Below are 20,266 nucleotides of genomic sequence, written 5' to 3'. Positions count from 1 at the left end.
GGAAACTTTAAATAATGTTGTTAAAATGACAGTAGTCTAAGGACAACAAAGTATTGACTTTATTATAATATATTAAGGAATATATTATGCTATAACAATATTATATTATATTATAATAATATAATAAGTATATTCCTTAATAAGACCAATTCACATTCAATAACATTTCAAGTGAACATGCAGGCATTTTAAATCACCCAACACAGACTACAGATGTCTAACCTATGTTGAATTGTTTTGTCACTGTACTTTCTAAATAATTGAGAAAAGATTTGCAAAATTTAATAATTTTATCCAGTAAGTAAATTGCTATTACCGTCAACTTGAAACCTAGAAGATTAAACGTCATAAAAATAAATGTACTTGATTAAATTTTATAGGAGGAAAGATTTTCCTATAGAATGGTAACTCCTATTATTTTCCTATTATAAGCATGGGAAAATATTTCCTGTCGTTGTAAAGATTGCACATCACAGAAATGATACCATGTCCATACATGCAACCACCTTATTGAGATGGCTCTCAATCTAGTCAAACCATTTATCATTTCCCTTCTCAAATTTGTTCAATCTGATTCAGTAAAAAGTTGAATTGTATATATTGACACCCTGAGTCTTTAACACAATTTACCTCACTTTTCTAGTCTGTGTCTAATTTTTTCTTTCTACTCTTTCTAAGTTCATCTATTTCATCCTCTAGTATTTCCAGTCTAAAAACAATAATGCCTTTTTTAATTAATCAGTCAAGGAGAGAGAATATAGACACAGAGGGCACTGTGCTCTATTTATACAACATGATGTATGATTGTATCTGTAGACCAGTTGCTTTTTTTGCATTTAAATGTGACCTATAGAGGAGCCTTGACAATGATAAATACACATTAATATTGCATGTAGCAAAATAGAAAAAAAATAAACTACCAAATCTATTGGAGTTCATGTTGCAGTTCTCTAAGTGCCACTACTCAGTAGTTCAGTAGTTTTGGCCCTGTCTGACTCTTTGTGTTCTCATTTCCGGTTTTGTTGGCAAAGATAATGAACTAGTTTGCCTTTTCCAGCTCATTTTATAAAGGAGGAAACTAAGGCAAACAGAGTTTGTGCAGTCACATGGCACCTATGCATCTAAGGTCAAATTTGAACTCTGGCCTTCCTGACTCCAGGACTTGTGCTCCATCCACTGAGTTATTTAGCTGTCTCAACCACTGTGTTACGTGAATCGAACTCCATATTATTTAAATGGCTCAATAAATACATAAAGGTCACATTAAAACTTTTATTACTCATTTGATCCTTTCTTCAGTACAGCATCTATTAATAACTTCCTCTTCATAAGTATTAACTCATTTACAAATGACAAAGGTCATAAAGTCACCCATTTGTTAAATAATAGCAATATTAGATAGAGTAGGAAGACAGTAGCAATGATGCAGTTAATGGATAGGGACAGAGACTTGAGTTGCTATTTCCCTAATACAGGGCACTCCTAGGTCTGGACTTTTTCTTTAATATACAGATTTGCACCTTCTCTAGAATTTACAGCCTGAGAGACTTGCCTGGAAGAGGTCTAAGAGGTTAAGTCACAAGCCCAGGGCCACATAGCAAGCACTTATCAGACGCAGGGTTCAAAGTCAAGTTCTCCTGGCCTCAGGGATGGTTCTCTATTCCTTATGTTATACTATCTCTTCATCATGGTGCAGTGAAACTCGTGTTAAATCTGGAGTGTGGTGAGATGAGGTCAGATCCCAGCTCTGCTCTTATTTTCTGTGTAATGGTGGGGAAATCACTCAGGCTTAGGTTCCTATCCGGAAAACGAGAGATTTAGATCACATAACCCCATGATGTTATGACTAAAATCCACGTTTGGAAATGCCAATTAAGACTTAATGACCAAATCTAAACTCCTTGGAAGAGCAAGACTTATTTTGTCACAGTTTCCCTAGTACCTATCACAGTTCATAGTATGTATGTAAATACTTTTTCATTGACACATGCCCTAACCAATATAGAATTGTGTTTACGTCTGTATTTTTAAAAATTCATGGACTTATGGTTGCATTGGTTTCATGGTGAGGAAGCCTCTCAATCAGTACCTTCTCTGAAGCATACAAAACATTAGAGACTTGTCTATGAGTATTTAAAGTTAAGTGATGTGTAATCACTTTGTGTCAAACTTGAACTAATGCCTTTCTGACTTAGCAGTCAATTCTATATGCACTGTACCAGAATTTTTCTTACTTTAAATGCAACTGAGGACACAGTAGAGTACTAGCCTGGAGTCAGGAAGATGTCTTCTTGAATTCAAATCTGGCCTCAGATACTTGCTTGCTGTGTGACCTTGGGCAAGTCACTTAACCCCATTTACCTCATCAGTTCCTCATCTATAAAATGGGCTGGAGAAGGAAATGGCAAACCACATCAGTATCTTTGCCAAAAAAAACCTTAAATGGGGTCACAGAGTTGGATATGAGTTAAGTACAGTCATAGCTACTTCTTAAGGATATAATGTGATCCTTGCCATACTAATTTTTTATTCAAGTTATATTCTAAATAATTTCCATAATTAGATATTATTTCAAAATGTTAGGGAATTATAATATATAAAAATTAATATTTCCTGTTTGGCAGCCCACCAAATATAGACAACAAGTTAAATAACATATCAAGTTATTGCAAAATTGCACTGAGCAAATGAGATATTGATTTTAAAAGAGAAACCATGTTTCTATCATTGTTTGAATCCTATTTTGAGGGAGCTATCACACCTATTTGGACAATGCTAGTAGATATCCCACAAATATAGTCTTGTCAATAATATTATTTTTAACATTATATTGTTCAGAAATCCTCCCAAACTTAAACAATCAAATTACTCCAAGAGAGGAAATACTTTTTGTGAGTAGATTAAAATTAGTGTTTTGAGTACAAGGAAAAGAATTATTTGTCTACTTCATATAGAATTATTTTAACTTTTTTTTTGAGGAAAACAAAACAAAACAAAAAAACCAAAGCCCTCTATTTTCTCTAAGGATAGTTACCAAATTCCTACAAAACTCTATATTAGGTCTTTCTGAATCTTTTCTGGATTCAGTGTCTTCCTCTAGAATTATTTTATCTTTTCTTTTAATATATTTATATTTATAGGTTTTCTTTTCTGATAGATTTTACATTTCTTTAGGGTCAAGACTTTCAGCTTTGTCTTCCTGTACCTATTGGTTTCACACTTTCTAAAGTGGTTTTCCATCTACTTTCTATTTATCCTATATGTTCACTCACTCACACACACACACACACATTTTCTTACCCATTAGAATGCAGTGATGACATTGATGGCAAGGGCTATATTTGTTTTTTAACTGTATTCTTTGAGTTTACTAACACATAGTTGGCATTTAATAAATGCTTCTTGGCTGATTTTTACCATCAGCATCTAGCAAAGCATCTGACACACAACAGGGACTTATTACATGCTTATTGACTAACTGATTAATAATAGGTGGTATTACAGGATCCTCTTAGGAGATAGAATATGACTGAAAAAATATTAAAAATTTTTGTAAGCAGGCTGATTTCAGAAAAAATAGCAAAAGTGATAAAATAAATAAAGTGATAAAATAAAGTGGATGAGGATTAGTAGAGAGATGATAATCACTTTGTATTGCCATATAAAGGAAAATCCAAAATAAACATCTGTTCAACAAGCAAAGCTTTCATATTCTTCTTTACTCCTTTACTTTCCAATAGAACTTGCTGTTTCCATAATCTTTTGTTTCTATACAAATGGTGCTAAGTCTTTTGTGGATATGAAAAAAGGTAAAAAGGATAATTGTCATTAGGTAGGCATATTCAAATTCTTATTACTTTAAAAGATTTCTTACCCAAATATGTAATAAAGTGAATTACCTTTGATTACAGATTTCTCATAAAAAAAACACACATGAAACCTGGTAAATTCTAAGTTTAAAAAATTAATTGTTCATTTCCAGTGCAATCTAAGTGCATTGTGGCTCAAATTGGCTTTATGAATAATTCACCACCATAAGTACCCTTTTGAAACAGTCCAAAGCTCTATGCTGTTGCTCAGACCTCATGCTTAGAGACAATGTACCTCAGATCCAAGGAACTGTTTGACATTATGGAAGAATAATATAAGGTTTCTCTATCCCATTTCTAAAGTTTGGAAGAATTAGAGACCCTTAAAATATTAGCTTCTTTTTGGGTAAATGTTAAAAAAAAAGTGACCCTGTAGTCCTTCCATGGCCATAGATCTTCTTAAATAAAAGTAGTCAAAAAAGATAAAGAAACATAAAAGAGAAATAAGTACACTCCCTTATCAACTTCTGTTCAATTAAATACTATTAACTAATATTTTAAGAGATTTCATCTTAGATACTAGGAATAAAGTATTATTTTAAAAGAGAAGTTTCCTCTACCTCGATAATGCAGAATCAATTTAAAAATCATATTTGTATAGCAAAATAGCAAGCATTACAGTATACTTAGGCTGAATTAGGTTCTGAACAGTGCATAACAAAATATTAACACTGAAATATTCTTTAGTTCTAAGTATATTTTTACACAGGTGCATGAAGAAATGCCTAGTTAATATAGACAGCCCGAGAAGCAACCAAAGCAATAAGTCCTATGCCACCTCTCCCAACCCCATTATACCACAATTGTTATACAATAGTTTTACACAAAAGGATGAATTGGAGAATATTGAAATAAATTCTATACTCAACCAGGAAATAATAATGACATCTGTTCTAGGGGTTTATGACTCAAATAAAGACATTGCTAAAGATATTGAAAAATTGCTTCTGTGAGGTAAAAAGAAAATCTTTCCATGATATGAGAATTTTAGTGCATCAGCTAAGCATTCTAAAACACTGATTCATGGGGGCTGCTATTATAATAAATGTGTTTGTTTAAATGAAAGCAATTCTTTTGGATGGGTTGTAGAGAAGGAAATTTGGAGACAAAACTTTCATCAAATGCTCACTTAACACAGTGCCTGGAACACAGTAATGTTCATTTGTCCTTTCTTTCTTTCTACTTATCTATCTGTCTGTCTGTCTATCTGTCTACCTACCTATCTTTCCCTGTTTATTCCCAGCTACCCCAAGGAGGCAAAAAGCAAAAACAAGACATAAAAGTGCAATATACATCCAAACATATTTAGAAGGGTTTTTCCTTGAAAAAGTAAATATAAAGTTGATGTCCATTAATTGGGGAATAGTTAAACTGGCTGTGGTACACTGATGTCATGGAAGATTTTTGAGATTTAAGAAATGATGAGTATGGATAATTCATTACCTGGTCCAAAGGTAACTAAGCAGAACTAGAAACATAATATGTTCATAAAGACAAAAGATCAATGGAAATTTAAAATCAATATAAAATAATTGATTTCCTACCACATGTCACAGTTATATAAGTAGACCACAGAAAAATGGGGAGATTTAATGTTTAAATCTGTGTGATTAACATATATATAGACTTAGTTTTTAATATCAGTTACATTTCCTTTGCAGATTTCATTACAGAATGTGTATCTTGTTACTGAGGTTGTACTTTCATAGAAGGGAACAGCTGAATAGGAAAAACAAATGTGCAATGTTTATTTTTACACTTATTAAAACTGCATCTTTTCAACAAACTTCTCATCTCTAGATATATCAGAAATACATTTGAAAGTAAATATTGACTAATTGGCATATGGAAAATTGTTAAGATCTCTCTAGGTCAGTGTCAATTGTCATGAAATTGTAACTGTCCAGAAATGAAAGCATTTATTAGACAATATAATATTTTCAGAGAGACAGCATGGCATAATGGATAGACCACTGGCTTCAGAGTGAGGAAAATTTTATTGCAACATGCCTGTAATGCATATTGGCTTTGTGTGGCCTTATATCCTCTGCCAACTTTCTAAGAATATAAGTTTAAAAGCAGTTGCTGATCTGAATTTATGTGGATATTTTCTCCCTCTTGGGAGTTACCTACCACAGTGAAATCAATGGTCAGGTCCAAAATATATACGTATTTGCAAAATTATTACTATTTTTATAGTTTAAATTATAAAGTTCAACATTTGCTGTCCTTATAAAATATTCAAGATTAGTTAACAACAAAGTGGCAACTCTCTGTATTCATGCATTTAATCTATATTATCTCACTTCAAAATTATTGATTTATTATTTTGTAATTATTTTTAAATTGCTTCATTTATTCATATTTTATCTCCATACCTAGGTTTCTTCTTGCCATCTTCATAGCAAAGCCATTGTCTTAGAGAGGGTTTTATTTTTTATGTATAAACTAGCAACATCTGGTAAGCTATTTTACATACAACAAATTCTCAATAAATTCAGTTAAGCTAACTTTTGGGAAATACATAAACATGTATTGTACTGCCTCCAATGTACTCTCAAAAATCTCCATCAGCTGTGAATCTTCTGGCATTTTTCCCCAGATGCACAAATGATGAAGGTACAGAGGTTGAATAATAAAATTGTTTTATCTTCCTAAATTTATATTCAGTTGATTTTAATGTGATTTTAAATAAAATAATCAAATATTGCTTCTTATGAACTCAACTCTATACAGTATAATATGCAGCAAAACAAAAGACCATTTTGCTGCAGGAAAATTCAAATTCTTGTTAGCTTTATTTTTTTTTTAATGATGAAAATATATTCCTTAAAACAGAAACTCAATAGGGTCTTACCTGTATCCTTTCAACTTCTAAAAAAGTTGCTGTTTGGAAGGCTTTCTCCCATTGGGCCAGGTCACTCTCTAACTCCACTGAAAAGTAGAGGTCCTCTCCAGTTTCTGATTGGACACCAAAGCAGTGTTTCCGACGGTCCAGTAGATCACTGTCCTGATGAAAACCTGAAGTTATATAATCTGGCATACATTAATTCATATTTCTTATATGACCATGCCTTAAATCTAATTCTAGCAATCCATTAAAAGTAGTCATTCTAAAGAAAGAAATATTGAATGATATCAACGAAAAGGATTTTTAAAATATGTAAGGCAGTCAAAAGTGCTGTTCATTGGTCTAAAATATATTAACCATGTGATTTTGAGTAAGTCATTTTAGCCTCTGTTTTCTCATAGGCAAAACTAGGATGGAACTTATACTCTGAATAACTCATGGGGTTATTAGAAGTATCAAATGAGATCTTGTTTGTCAAAGAATTTTGTTTATTTGTTTTTAACCATACCCATAGTCAAATCACTTTATCTCTTAGTACTCTAGGCAATTGTATTTGTTGTATAGGGAGTTTCCTATAGCAATGAAACCACTAGATCTAGTTCCTATCCCTATAAAATTTGATAATGCACATGGCATTATACCTGAGAAGCAGTGTGGAATTACAGATAGAATGTTGGCCTCAGAGTCATGAAGACCTGAGTTCAATTATTATCTCCGTTTCTGGTGAAGTTCCAAATCAGAACCCTAAGCAACCCACTAAAATGATAATTTAGGGATTAGTTAGCAGAGAGTCAGAGGGAGTTCTCACTTTGAGAGTTCCTTATACCAATGAAATACCAGGTCTGGCAAAAAAATCAAATATAATATCATCATCATTAATATAACTTATTAAAATAGTAATATCACCTGTAAAATAAAATTTTCAATCAACCATGATATAAGAAAGCAATTCTTCTCTATCATAAAATAAAATCAAGCACAAATATCTATATCAAATTTGCTAGTACTATTTAACTCTTTCTGCAATGTGTATAAGGTCTTCGACAGAAAACACTTAACTTTTTTGCATTATAGGATGGTATTTGTAGATAGACACTCAAAACACAAAAGAATAATATTTTCACTAGAATATAAACTCCTTTCAATGAAGGAATGAGTTAGTCTTTATAGCTTTAGCACAATGATTGGCACATAGTAGGCACTTAATAAAGGCGTTTCAATTGATTCCTTAAATCCACACTATTGAAAGAGACCTCATTCACTTTCTACAAAGAATACAAATTCCTAACAGCTTTATATTTAATCATATTCTAATGTGAATTATAGTTTTTCATATACATAATTTATTTTCTTCTCCTCAACTGCAAGGCACAGTACTTGACAACAGACATTGTGCCATTTTTCATCTTTGTATTTTCTAGCATACTGCTGAGCAAAGCATATTGGGCACTTAAATGCTTATTTAATTTAATTTTCCCTCAAAAAATGTTTTAGGTTAAACTTTAGATAACATAGATTGTAGGTAATGAAGATTTAATTAAAGAATTAAACAAAGTATCCCATTCTATCATTATTGGCAAGATTGAAAGATAAGCATTCTCTGACATTCCAGCTAAATGGATTTAGAAATAATTGAAAGAGTAGACCCATGGGGCAGCTAGGTGGCGCAATAAATAGAGCACTGGCCCTTGAGTCAGAAGGATCTGAGTTCAAATCCGACCTCAGACACTTAACACAGACACAAAAACTAGCCATGTAACCTTGGGCAAGTCACTTAATCCCAATTGCCACTCCAAAAAAAAAAAAAAAAAGAAAGAGTAGACCCCCCAAAATAGTCATCGATACCTCCATCTCCATGTCAACTTGTAGAGAGATAGATCTCTTATGGGATTTCCCTACTAGCTTCCTTTGTACCTGGTATGGTGAGAAAATTGGTTGTCTTGGCATAACTGACTCCAATTTGTATTAGGTCTCCATTTTGTGATGAAAAGTTTTAATATTTGCTTCTTATAAACTTTTTTCTCAATACTGAGATAAGCATATGTGAGTTATAGGTTGATGTTTTTATTAACTGATAAATACATGGGATACCCAGATAGGGCAGACTACCTATGGGAAAATCTGGTAATCAGCCTCATCATTAGTTTGTCATCAGGTATCAATTGCATTTCTAAAAATTCATTCTACTTCTCCCCATTACTATTCAACTAAAGCAATGGCAAGTCACATTTCTAGGAAATTTTCAAATTTAGACGGTATTTTAAACAGGCATAGATACCCTTTTCTTTGAGATTCTAACCCATAAAACAATGTCCTTGAATTCATGTTTACTTTAGTCCTTTAGCGGGGAGCTAGGTAGGGCAGGTTTCTTGAGTTTCTCTCAACGTAAGTGAAATGTTTTGTAAGTATAATTTTTCTACTAGTTATCTAGTCTATCATTTAGTAATTTGTCTCTTTGATAAATTATTTATTAGTAAATAAGTGGTATATTAATGTATTTTTTTCTAACTGTATTCAAGCATTAGACTTTTCATCTTAATTGACTTGGGTCAATATTAAAAATGTGCTCAGAGAAGGATCTAGGATTTTGTCAATCATGTAAGAACTTTCTCCAACAATGCTTATCCCAACCCGTCTATGACAAATCTTTAAAAGTTTCCTGAGTTACATAGAAGTTAAATGGCTTACCCAGGGCCATAAAACTAGTAATCATGGAAAAATTTGAATCTAGGTCTCCAAGACTCTATTTTCTTAGTCACAATGTCCTCTTCAACAGTCAATAGTGGTCTCAAAATTTTTTGTTTGCATTCTAAAACTATGCAAAAGCTCTGAAATGTGTAATTAACTTACTTATAAATTATACACACGTATTAATAACTATATATACAAACTACTGATTCAACATGGTTTTTTGAAAATGAATGACATGATAATGAATTGATTTTGACCTTGGAGTTAACAGGGAGCCATTGGAGTCATTGGAGGGTAAGGGTAGGTGACATGGTGAAACCTGCATTATATGAAGTCACTGGCAGTTTTGTGCATAATGGATTAGAGTAGGGAGAGACTTGAGCCTAGTAAACCAATTATGATATGATTGCAATAGTCCAGGTGAAAGGTGATAAAGGTTTGATTTAGGGTGGTGGCTTGTATCAAAGAAGAGGACAAATGCAAAAGATTTTGTAGGTGCAGAAATTATAAAATTTGGCAATTGAGTGGCTATTTGTATTGAGGGAGAATGAGGAGTCTTAGATGACATGTAGATTAGGAACTTGATGGACTGAAAGGCTATTGTTTCTCTCAGCAATAAAGAGAAGTGTGAAATTTTGGTGGCTTTTTTTGGTGGAAAAATATAATATATGAGGTCTGTGATGAAGATCACAACCAATCCTGTGAGATTCACTTTGAACCACTCCCCACAAAAGACAGGTGGGACTCTTATTCACCGATCTGTGCCCTAAAGAGGAGGCAAGGGTAATTTTATAAAGGCTACCTGTATAGAAGTTGCCTCTGTGAGTGCCAGGTAGCAGTGAAATTATATCTGCTCCAAGGTCTAAGTCAACTTTAGCTAAGGAGAGAGACTATGACTGGATGCAAGAAACTTGGAATCAACTCATCAGAAATAATAAAGTCATCAAGTGAGAAAATAGAGAGAGAGAAGAAAAAGGGATCAGGCCAGAGTTTTGGGGTAAACTCATCTAGTGAATGTGTGACAAAGGTTATCATCTAGTAATGGATATAAAGAAAGAGGGCTCAGAGAAGTACCAGCAGAACTGAGAGGAGTGTTACAAAATTCCTGAGAGCAAAGATTATCCAGTAGGACGATGTTGTCTGCAGAGCCAAATGTCACAAAGGTAAAGATGAGCAAGATACTAGAAGAGGGCCATTAAGCCTTAGATTTGGTAACGAAGAGACAGATCTTTGGTGACTTTGGAGAAAGCAGCCTTAATTAAATGATGTGATTGGAACAATAATATAGAGGATTTAGAGCCTAATGAGAGGAGAGGGAATGGAGATATCAAGAATAGGCAGCTCTTTCAAGGAATTTGACAGAGAGAAAAGAGGTGACAGTAACTAAAGGAGATTGGTTGCATCTGTCAAGGGTTTTATTATTATTATCATTATTAATAAGTTTCTGTTAATAGAAGCAGAGATAAATCTATAGATAGGAAAAGTATGGCAATTGGGGTAATCTGTCAGAGAAGGTGCAGGGATGGTGGGAAGATAGAATCAGAACTACAGGTAGGGTAGCAAGACAGACTAAATGTGAGTTTTTCAAAACTACATAGAAGTGGCACTTTTCAATCTATTTTGCTATAAAATATTATCACAAAATCACAGAATTCTGGAATTGGAAGGCATATCAGAAGAAATCTTTTCCTCACAATTTTTGACAAAGTAAGCTAATATTAAATCTTTTTCTCTCCTAACATCTACTAAACAATAAAAATGGATAATGATGCTTAAACATCTCTGATTCATCATATACAAATATTAAGGATTTTTTTAATAGATGCTTAAATTGATCACATTTTAGATAAGCATTTCCATTTTTTTCATTTCTTGGGGTAATCTCCAAGTTTTGTGTCAAGGTATACACAAAGTCTAGTGTAGATATGACTTTGCTGTAAAACATTGCAAATGTAGAATTGCACAGGGGAATTGGCATAAAGAAAATTATTTGAGAGAATTATGACTGGGAAAGAAGGTGAGTCAATCATAAAGTAAGTGCCAGGGATTATCATTTTATTTTCCTCCCTGTATCTAGGTAATGTCTAGAGATCCACGGAAAGGCCTTCACAATGTTGGTCAGACACTCTGTGGACACAAACAAGAATCAGACAGAATAAAAAGGCCAAGATAATTTCTATCTGTATCACTGGCAGGAGTACTCTCATTGATGAAATCACAACTCCATCAAAGTACTATCCTTCATGTGAATAGTTAATAAAAATGTCAAATAGATAAAGACCCAACATCAATTGCTATAAGTTTCCTGGCCATCTTAACATAACATTGCTAATATTCAATTTATGTGGCACAGCTCTCGTGAGGATTTTAAATAATATTCTGGGTAAAATTACATGAGCTATCATACAAAATGTTTTAGTAAAAATAACTCCAAGAGTTAAAATCAATGAAGAATGGTCTCACCAGGCACCTATAGAATCTTCCTGGTCCATGAAGTCAAATGAGAACAACTGATATAATATATACGAAGCACAATGTAAGTCTTTAAACACTGTATCAATTTAACCAATATTATTAATATGTGATTGTTTCCTTTATATTAACTGCACTAATCTTGGATGTGTTTTTGGTTGATTTTAACCTTCCACTATAATGTATCCCAGAAACAAATATCTTTCTCTCTGCTCTATTTATCTGCCACCTATTTTTAACTCAACCTCAAAGTATTTCTCAGCTGGTCCATCTGGACTCAGCTCTTCCAGAAAAATCTCTATACTATTTGTTTTTTCTGATAACTTCTCTGTAAGTTCATTGTGTATTTTCACTGATTCTTTTATTAGACTTTGAATCTCATTGTGATTGTATGTTTTCTAACAACACCTTTATATGTATATTGTCATCACACAGTCTTGGAGCAAGGACAGCCAGAGTTCAAGAGCTGTCTCTGAAACATCTATGCTAAAGGAAGCTTCCATAACTGGGAGTTCTCTACAACACTGAAACCACAGCACTAGTCCCTCTTTATAAAGAAGAAATAACCAATTACAGTTCTTTTCTGGTAATTGATTACAACAAGTGCAATCAAAAGGCAATGGAGGTAGGCACACATTCATTTTTTTAACTACTAAACCATATTTTTAAAGAAATCCTTCTGTTTCTATGTTGACTACTGACTAGCTTGAGTCTTTTGTTTTTTTTTTTTTTGTTGCTGGTTTCTTCTTTTCAAGAAAAAAGGAAGGAAAGAGAGAAAAGTAGAAAGAATTGTCACAGGCTAATGTATCCAGATTTTGTTTCTTTAGCCTCAATACTGCAAAATGTATAATAAGATAATGCATCATATAGCAATCAAACTGGTTTCCCATCATTCTTAGGAAATCTCAGATTTTCAGTGCTTTCAGAAGCACTCATCTTCACTGACTAATTTAATTACATTCCCATGAAAAACTAATATCTAAAACAGATAATTTTTAAATTATTAAAAACAAACAAAACAAAAACAACAAAGTTGACCTCCTTTTCTATCACAAATATGTTACATATGAATTGATGGACCCAGGGGTGTAGTCTACATTTACACTTGCTCTAATTAACAATGGCATTTTTTACCAATGTACACTATGGGACTATTTGACAAAAAAAAATAAAAAGTTGATTATTTTAGATTAATTAGTGGCAGCCTCACCAAGATAACTACTGAGTAGCACCAACATTACTCTCTAACAAATATTTATATTAACTTAAAATGGGTGATGAGTGTCAATAACTACCAAGATAACAGGTCTCTGTCATATTGTTTATGAATTAATTTCCTATAAAGATCAGAAGTTTTTGAAAAAGATTAATCAAAGTCATATCAAACAATTTTGCAGCAATATTAATAGTGATAAAATTATAAAACATCTTTCCATTGGGGAAATGTCCCTCCTGTCAATGCAGTTAATGACTTTGTTATCAGTTTAGCTTCTCGTCTGTTTTCTTGATTTTAGAAATGGAGAATTAAAGACATTGAATCATGCCTCATGAAATTATAAGGTTGCATATATGCAACAGAAAGATATTGAGGTTTGACAACTATCTAGTCAGTTTGCCTGGATGTGTACAGGTGATTTAGGGCTACATTAAATAAATTTAAATAATTGTTTTTCTTCTTTCTTAACCTCAATAAAATGGATCTTTATTTCTCAGCTGGGACCATATGAATTTTTTTAAGTAATAAAAGACTATTTTCTCTAGACACATTTTCAATAGAAATATCACTTCAAGCCATCTCTTTGAGGTGATATTTCAAAATAATTAGAAGATAATATCAAAAATTAATATTAGATATTTTCTTTAGAGTCACTACTATCAAAGGAACAATCACTTTAAGGTATCATTTATAAGTAACATGCCTTATGGTTTGAAACAATATCCATGATTTCCAAAATGAAGTTATCTTCAAATAAACATTTTAATTTTTAATTTCAAAACAAAACATCTGGTTGCAGATATTACAGGCTAACTAAAAGCACTCCCAAGTTACTAACTTGCCAATGTGTAAGAAAATCTGTGTGACTATAATGCAATATGATTTCTTTTATGTGCCTTGGGGCTTAATATAATTATTTTTATGATCACATATTTTGTACATGAAAACTTGCAAGTAATTTCACTATCTCCCAAATATTTAGTTCTCCAGAACATTCCAGTTGCCTGACCATGCTAGCTAAAAGAATTAGATTTACGACTAATGCTATTTTTTTTCTCCTTTAAAATTTTAAATACCAAAGGGAAGATATTGAATTTTATGAAGTTCCCATTATAGGATAGTAGCCTGCTATGTGAGGAAGAAGAAAAAGACAAGGATGATGTAAGCATTTTGAAGGACTTGGCATTGTCATATATGTAGGGTAAAGGAGCCTTGCCAATAGTGCCCAATGTCTGAGGATAAGACATGTGCTTGATTTATCCCTAAAGAGGTTTGCTAAAATAGGCAGAATTCTCTGCAATGAGAAGCATGCTTTACTCAAGAGATTTTCTCATGAAATGTTTCTACTACTGTCTTATAGTTAATAAAAAGTTGTAATGAGAGCAATGGATGACCTTGACACTTGTGACTGGGGCTGCGTGAATCTAGAGTATTTAAGGGTAGAAGATAATATAAATACTGCTGATATATTATTTAATAAGTAAATATAAATAAAAGTTTTATTAAAACATGAAATATAAATATGCTAACTCATTAATTTTACATTTAAATTAATTTCAAATGTAAGTAATTATGGAGTCAGAACAGATGTTTCTGATATTTGAGTTTTTCTCAGAGACTGTCATTTGCAGAGAAAGAGTATATGAACTTCTTCATATACAAATGAACTCTTAGATCCAGTTCCTAATTTTGATGTTTAAAGTATTGTAATCATTTCCCTGTTCCTCCTTCTGAGTTTCCATCAGGAGTTGTTGAAAATTTTCATTTACTTTTGCTTACAGAATCCTAGTGAACTCCATTCACTGCATTATTTTACAAAAATTGTGTGTGTGTGTTCCTTTATATTTCCCCATCTTAATTGCCTTGACTTGATATCAGAGGACTCGAATTCAAACTTCAGTGTCATCACTTATTACCTGTATGACCTTTTGCAGTTCATCTAGCTTTTCTGGGTCTCAGTCTTCTCATCTCTAAAGAAAGAAGCTTGGACTTGATTACATGTGATTTCCTTTCTAACTTGAAATCTATGATCTTATATTAATGTACTTCAATTTCCTAACAATTCCCCTTTGTTAGACATACAATTTTCTTCCAGTTTTATCTATAATTACTTATAATGCCACTGTGAAAAACATTTAAACACATTCCTAATGATGGAATCACTGGGGTAAAGGGCATGATTTTTATAACCTTTATTATATTCATACAACATTTGGAGTTACATCTCCAAAAAGGCTCTCTACCTATTAAAATTCAATGTAGCTGATTTGTTTTGTGAAGCATTCACTGGCTAGGATTTCTGTTGATAGTTGGGAATTTCGGGATGAGGCTGCCACAAAACACATTTTAGGTGAGTTTTCCATTGCTGATTCAGGAGCATCAACCAAGGTCGGTACCTTTTGTGGCATTTAAGTGCTTTCCTGATGGGGTATCCTTGAAAATACTGTCAAATGGAATTGTGGCATCTATGTTTATAAAGACCTGTGTTTATGTTTCTGTACCAGGGCTGCTGAAATTGTCATATCTGAACTAGGAAGTGTGTTAAAAGTATGGCCCCATAATCAGTGAATGCTATGAATATGAGAGCATTTTCCCTATGCTGGGAAATATTACCTGGGTAATAGCTTAAGAATGTATCATCACCTTAACAAGTAACCCTTGAACATTAAAAAGACATAATTAGGAGACAGAATGACTGGTGACATTCATAGAATGTATGTATGGTCATCCAGGCCATGATCTATGCATGTTATTTCCAGGCATCTTTTTGCCCAGTGGAATGTCTTTCTAGGGTGGCTGATCACAGTGAGAAGTGCAATTTTATGAGCACTGAACAAAATGAATTCAATTGGTAAAACTAGGCATCTAACCTTGTAAATATTAGATGCCTAATAATTATTTGCTGATTTGGGCCAAAATGTTGCTAATATCATGATTTAATCAGTTTAATTTCTTGTAAAAATTGAGCTATAGTTATATGAGCAGAAGATATTTTTATGTCCCCAGGGTATTATCATTTCTGAAAATCTCAGTTTCCTTTCTAATCTAATATTTATGGAAGATATTTATACATGGACCTTCCTCACCTTGGGTATCAGTAAGTTTTCTCTTTCTTACTCACCATAAAGCTATTTTATAAGATGATAATCTTTTCTGACCCCAATTAAATGCTTTTGACTATTGTATATTAAGAAAGTTAAGACCGACTGAGAAAAAAATATCCAAAATAAAGAAATCGGCTCTGCTGGGCTGATTTATAAGTCATGCCAACAAAATCATTCTATATCCCATGTCTGCTCCTTCATTTCCTCCTCCTCCTTCTTGCCCTACCTCTGCTACATGGAAAGTTCTATATTCTGGTAATGGTGAAGGACAGATTGCTGATATTTTCTTTCTTCATGAACATATTGTCCCAGACCTGAACAATGGTGGTTTTGTCCCTGTTAACAATCATCATCTTTTAGTCCTTCTGAACTTTCCACCTGGTGGATAAATTCTCCTAAATTTGATGGAGGTCCTAGAGAAGTTATTACCCAGTTCCAGGTTCATAGACTAAGAAAAGCTAAGGAAACTATACTTGAAGGAATGGAGGCATGCTGCACAGCCTGAAAATTGGAGCAAATTTCAGGAAACTATTCAGGAAAAGAATGAAACTCCAAACTGTTTTTATCACAGACTGTACAAAAACACAAAAACTTTTGAAATCTCACATGCACCAAATCCATGATATGCTAGGATTATTAATCTGCCTTTTGTTAACAACCCCAACTGGTTATTCAGAATTATTTTCATGAGCAACGTCCTGGATGGCATGAGAAAACCATAGGTGAGTTAAAAGCTATCACCCATTCTGTACATGAGGGAAGAGATAAAGACAGAGATCTAATCAGTGAAGAACCAAAACCTGAAACCATCTTGGTTGCTGCCCAAAAGGCTATGGTCTCTTGAAGGTCATGCAATTATTACTATTACCTGGAAGATGGCCACATGGCTAGTGAATGCAGAAAGAATACAATGTGATCTGATAAATCAAACTAACCTTATGAAACAGCGGGATTTGAAGAATCAAGTTTACCATAGGGTAGGTCAGAGGAACTTTACAGCAGGAAGGTACAGGGGTAGGGATGTAGAGAGCACAAGCTTCTAGGAAGAGAACAAAACCTTCTAGCAATAGTTTTTCTGGCCTGACATCCTTGCCCCATTCATCCCAGTCTCTACCTCCCCCCTCCCCTGCCCCACTAGAGGACCTCTTATTACTTTCTTAATTGGTATTAGAGAACTACAGGTGTAGATAGAGAAAGACTATCACAGTTCCCATACTATCTCCCCAGTTGGTTACTATTGGTTCCCTCTCAGTGTAACACTCATATCTACTGATACCCAACATTTCTGTTAAACTGTCAGGACACTATCTATAGTGAAAGTTCAAATCCACGATTTCATGTTTTCCCAATGAATCCCTAGCATTGCACCTCTCAGATGACCCCTTTTCTTTATTTCCAATGCTAATAGCTTTCCAAAATGCTGTTAATGATGAAGATATGTTCACTTTGTTTTCTGTTTCAACCTTTGGGTTTCCAAGAATGATGCTGGCATCCTATCTTGTATCTGATTTTCTATTGGGCACATTCTCCATGGGTGTGGAGCTAACTGAAATATGCAGTCCCAGATTCCATCAAGACTAAGGGAGGGCCTCTCCCATCTGTGTGTTCAACCATGTGTGAACCATGTTTGAACCATGTGTGGTTCAAAGGTACTATTATAAGCATGTCATGAATTATTGATTTTGCGAGGAACCAATGTATTATTGTACTGTGTAAATTTCCTTATGATACTCCTATTCTTCCTGCAAAGAAACAAAACCCTGGACCTGATAGCAAATCTATTTTTTACTTTGTGCAAGATTTACACACTTTTAATGCTTACATTATGCCTAGAAACCCTATTTTCCTAACTTTGTCACAAATTTTTTCTTCTATTCCTTGTGAGGCTGCCTTTTTATAGTGACAGATCTATGCTCAGAATATTTTTTTCTGTATCTCTATTCACCTATATACTCAGTATTTGTTTATGTTTGCCTTTACCTAGAAGAACTCAGTGGACCACGTCTTGACTACCTCAAGGATACGTTGAAAGTCCCATGCTATTTTCTCAGATTCTACAGCAGAATTTGGTTTCCATTACTTTCAAGTGCTCTTCTTTAGTTTAATATGTTGATGACCTCCCCATAGTGACACCTAATCTCAAGATCTGCCAAAATGAAATCAAATACCTTCTGCTAGAGAAATACCAAAAATGACATAAGGTCTCTAAATCTAAAGTTCATTGATTCCACCCACTGTTTGAGTATCTAGTTCTCATTTTGTCTGTTGGTGTTCATTCTGTCTCTCCAAAACACTTTCAGATTCTTCAACAGATGTCAACCCCTAGGAGCACGAAGCAGATTCATGTCATTCTACGAGCATCAGGCTATTACCATCAGTAGACTCCTGCCTTTGGTGAGATTACTAAGCATTTTGTTTCTCTAACTAAGGATTCTGTTCCTTAACCTGTCCATGCTGTCCAGAATACTGTAAGGCCCTTGTAGAATTCAAGAAAGGTTGGTTTGTAGCACTAGCCTTAGGACTTCCAGATTACAGTACATTTTTTACTTTGTTCATCCATGAACTGTAGGGTGCGGCCGTTGGATTTATGATCCAATCTCTTGGTACTTCTACTTATCCAGTAGCCTATTACTTTGCTTAACTTGATCTTGTTATGGCAGAAACTCTTCCATGCCTTAGGACCAATGCAACTCCCGTTCTTTTAGTAGAAAAGTCCTATGGTCTTGTCCTAGCAAGATATGAAATAACTGTTTTGTAACAGACAATGATGATTCATGATAGGATCTCTCTTCTTGGTTTTAGTGATTGTTGTCCTTGTTTAAAGGGGGTGGCATATTAGCTACTATAGTCAAATATGCTCTTAATTGTATTTTGGCTTTGCATTAATTGCTGTATTACTTGCTGTGCTAAAGCTTTTTTTTTTTAAGTGCCTAAGAAACTTATGACAGCTCTTGTTGTGAACCATGATTATACTTATCTTGATCCTTATCACACAGTAAATATATTAATTATAATTCCACAATTATCAATTCTGCCCTTCGATCCTGGAAATACTTACTTTACATGGATTACTTATCTATAATCGGCTAGATTGATAGATTGATATACAAAAGAGGCCCATGACCAAAAAAAAATAAAGGCAAGAACAACCTGTCAAATTTGTTTGTGCCCATGTGGTGGGGTGGGGAAGTGTTGGTGGTGGAGTTTGGGATATAATGTGTACAAAGATCTGTATGCTATAACTTAGAATGTGATGGTGGCAAATGAAAGATCTATTAGTATAATGTGAGGAAATCGAGGATACTTTCAATTGTGGCAATCAGGGAAAACTCCCTGATTGAGGTGGCATCTTAGCTGAGCTTTGAAAGAAAAAAAATACAGAATAGCAAAGATATGGAAGGATTACATTCCCAACGTTGGAAATATATAGAGGTTTGCAAATGCTCAGAGGTTAGAGAGAGTATTTTTAGAGTGAGAAACAGCTCATAGTACCCTTTGGCTAAAGTATCCAGTTCATGAAGGGGAGCAGTGTGAAATAAAGCTTGTAGGGTAGGTTAGTGCCAGCTAATAGGACAACCTGAAGGTCAGCCTAATGAGTTTGCCCTTTATCTTCTAGGGAATCAGGAGTCATGGTAGGTGTTCAAGCAGAGGACTGACACTGCAATACTTACATATAAAAAGTAATGATTTTGGTCAAATTATCAATCAAGGAACAAGTATTAAATGAATCAAATGAAAACAGTGAGTGACTACTTAGTACAAGTGAAAGCTGATGACAGCCTGAACAGTGGTGACACTGTCCACAGACAGAATAAGACAGATGAAACATGCTTTGTGGAGGTAGAATTCAGAGAATTTAGCATCTGATTGAATGTAGGGGGAGTAACTATGAAGGAAGAACCAAAGATGACTCTAAGCTAAGACTTCAGTTCAGATTCTGCCTCCCACTCATGCTAGTTGTATAACTATTCACAAGTCACTCCACCTCCCAGTGTTTCAGGTAACTCTGTAAGACTGTAAGTTACAGATGCATTGCCATAGGCATTGGCAGGGGAGAGAGAGA

At 33.9% G+C, this 20,266-nt stretch overlaps 1 protein-coding gene across 1 annotated transcript in view; it reads right to left on the bottom strand.

Moving 5' to 3' along the window:
* SNTG1 (syntrophin gamma 1) overlaps positions 1–20,266 on the bottom strand; it is a 378,060-nt gene that overhangs the window by 86,637 nt on the left and 271,157 nt on the right. The window contains exon 9 of the mRNA XM_069099542.1: positions 6,727–6,879. Within this exon, the coding sequence (XP_068955643.1) occupies positions 6,727–6,879 (153 nt within the window). The remainder of the gene's footprint in view (positions 1–6,726; positions 6,880–20,266) is intronic.

Source organism: Petaurus breviceps, unplaced genomic scaffold, assembly GCF_028583685.1.
Source record: "Petaurus breviceps papuanus isolate PSGF00001 unplaced genomic scaffold, PetGlider_PUasm1.0 38, whole genome shotgun sequence".
Lineage (NCBI taxonomy): Eukaryota > Metazoa > Chordata > Mammalia > Diprotodontia > Petauridae > Petaurus > Petaurus breviceps.
Note: the sequence above shows the minus strand (reverse complement) of the source record. Positions and strands in the feature narration are given on the sequence as shown.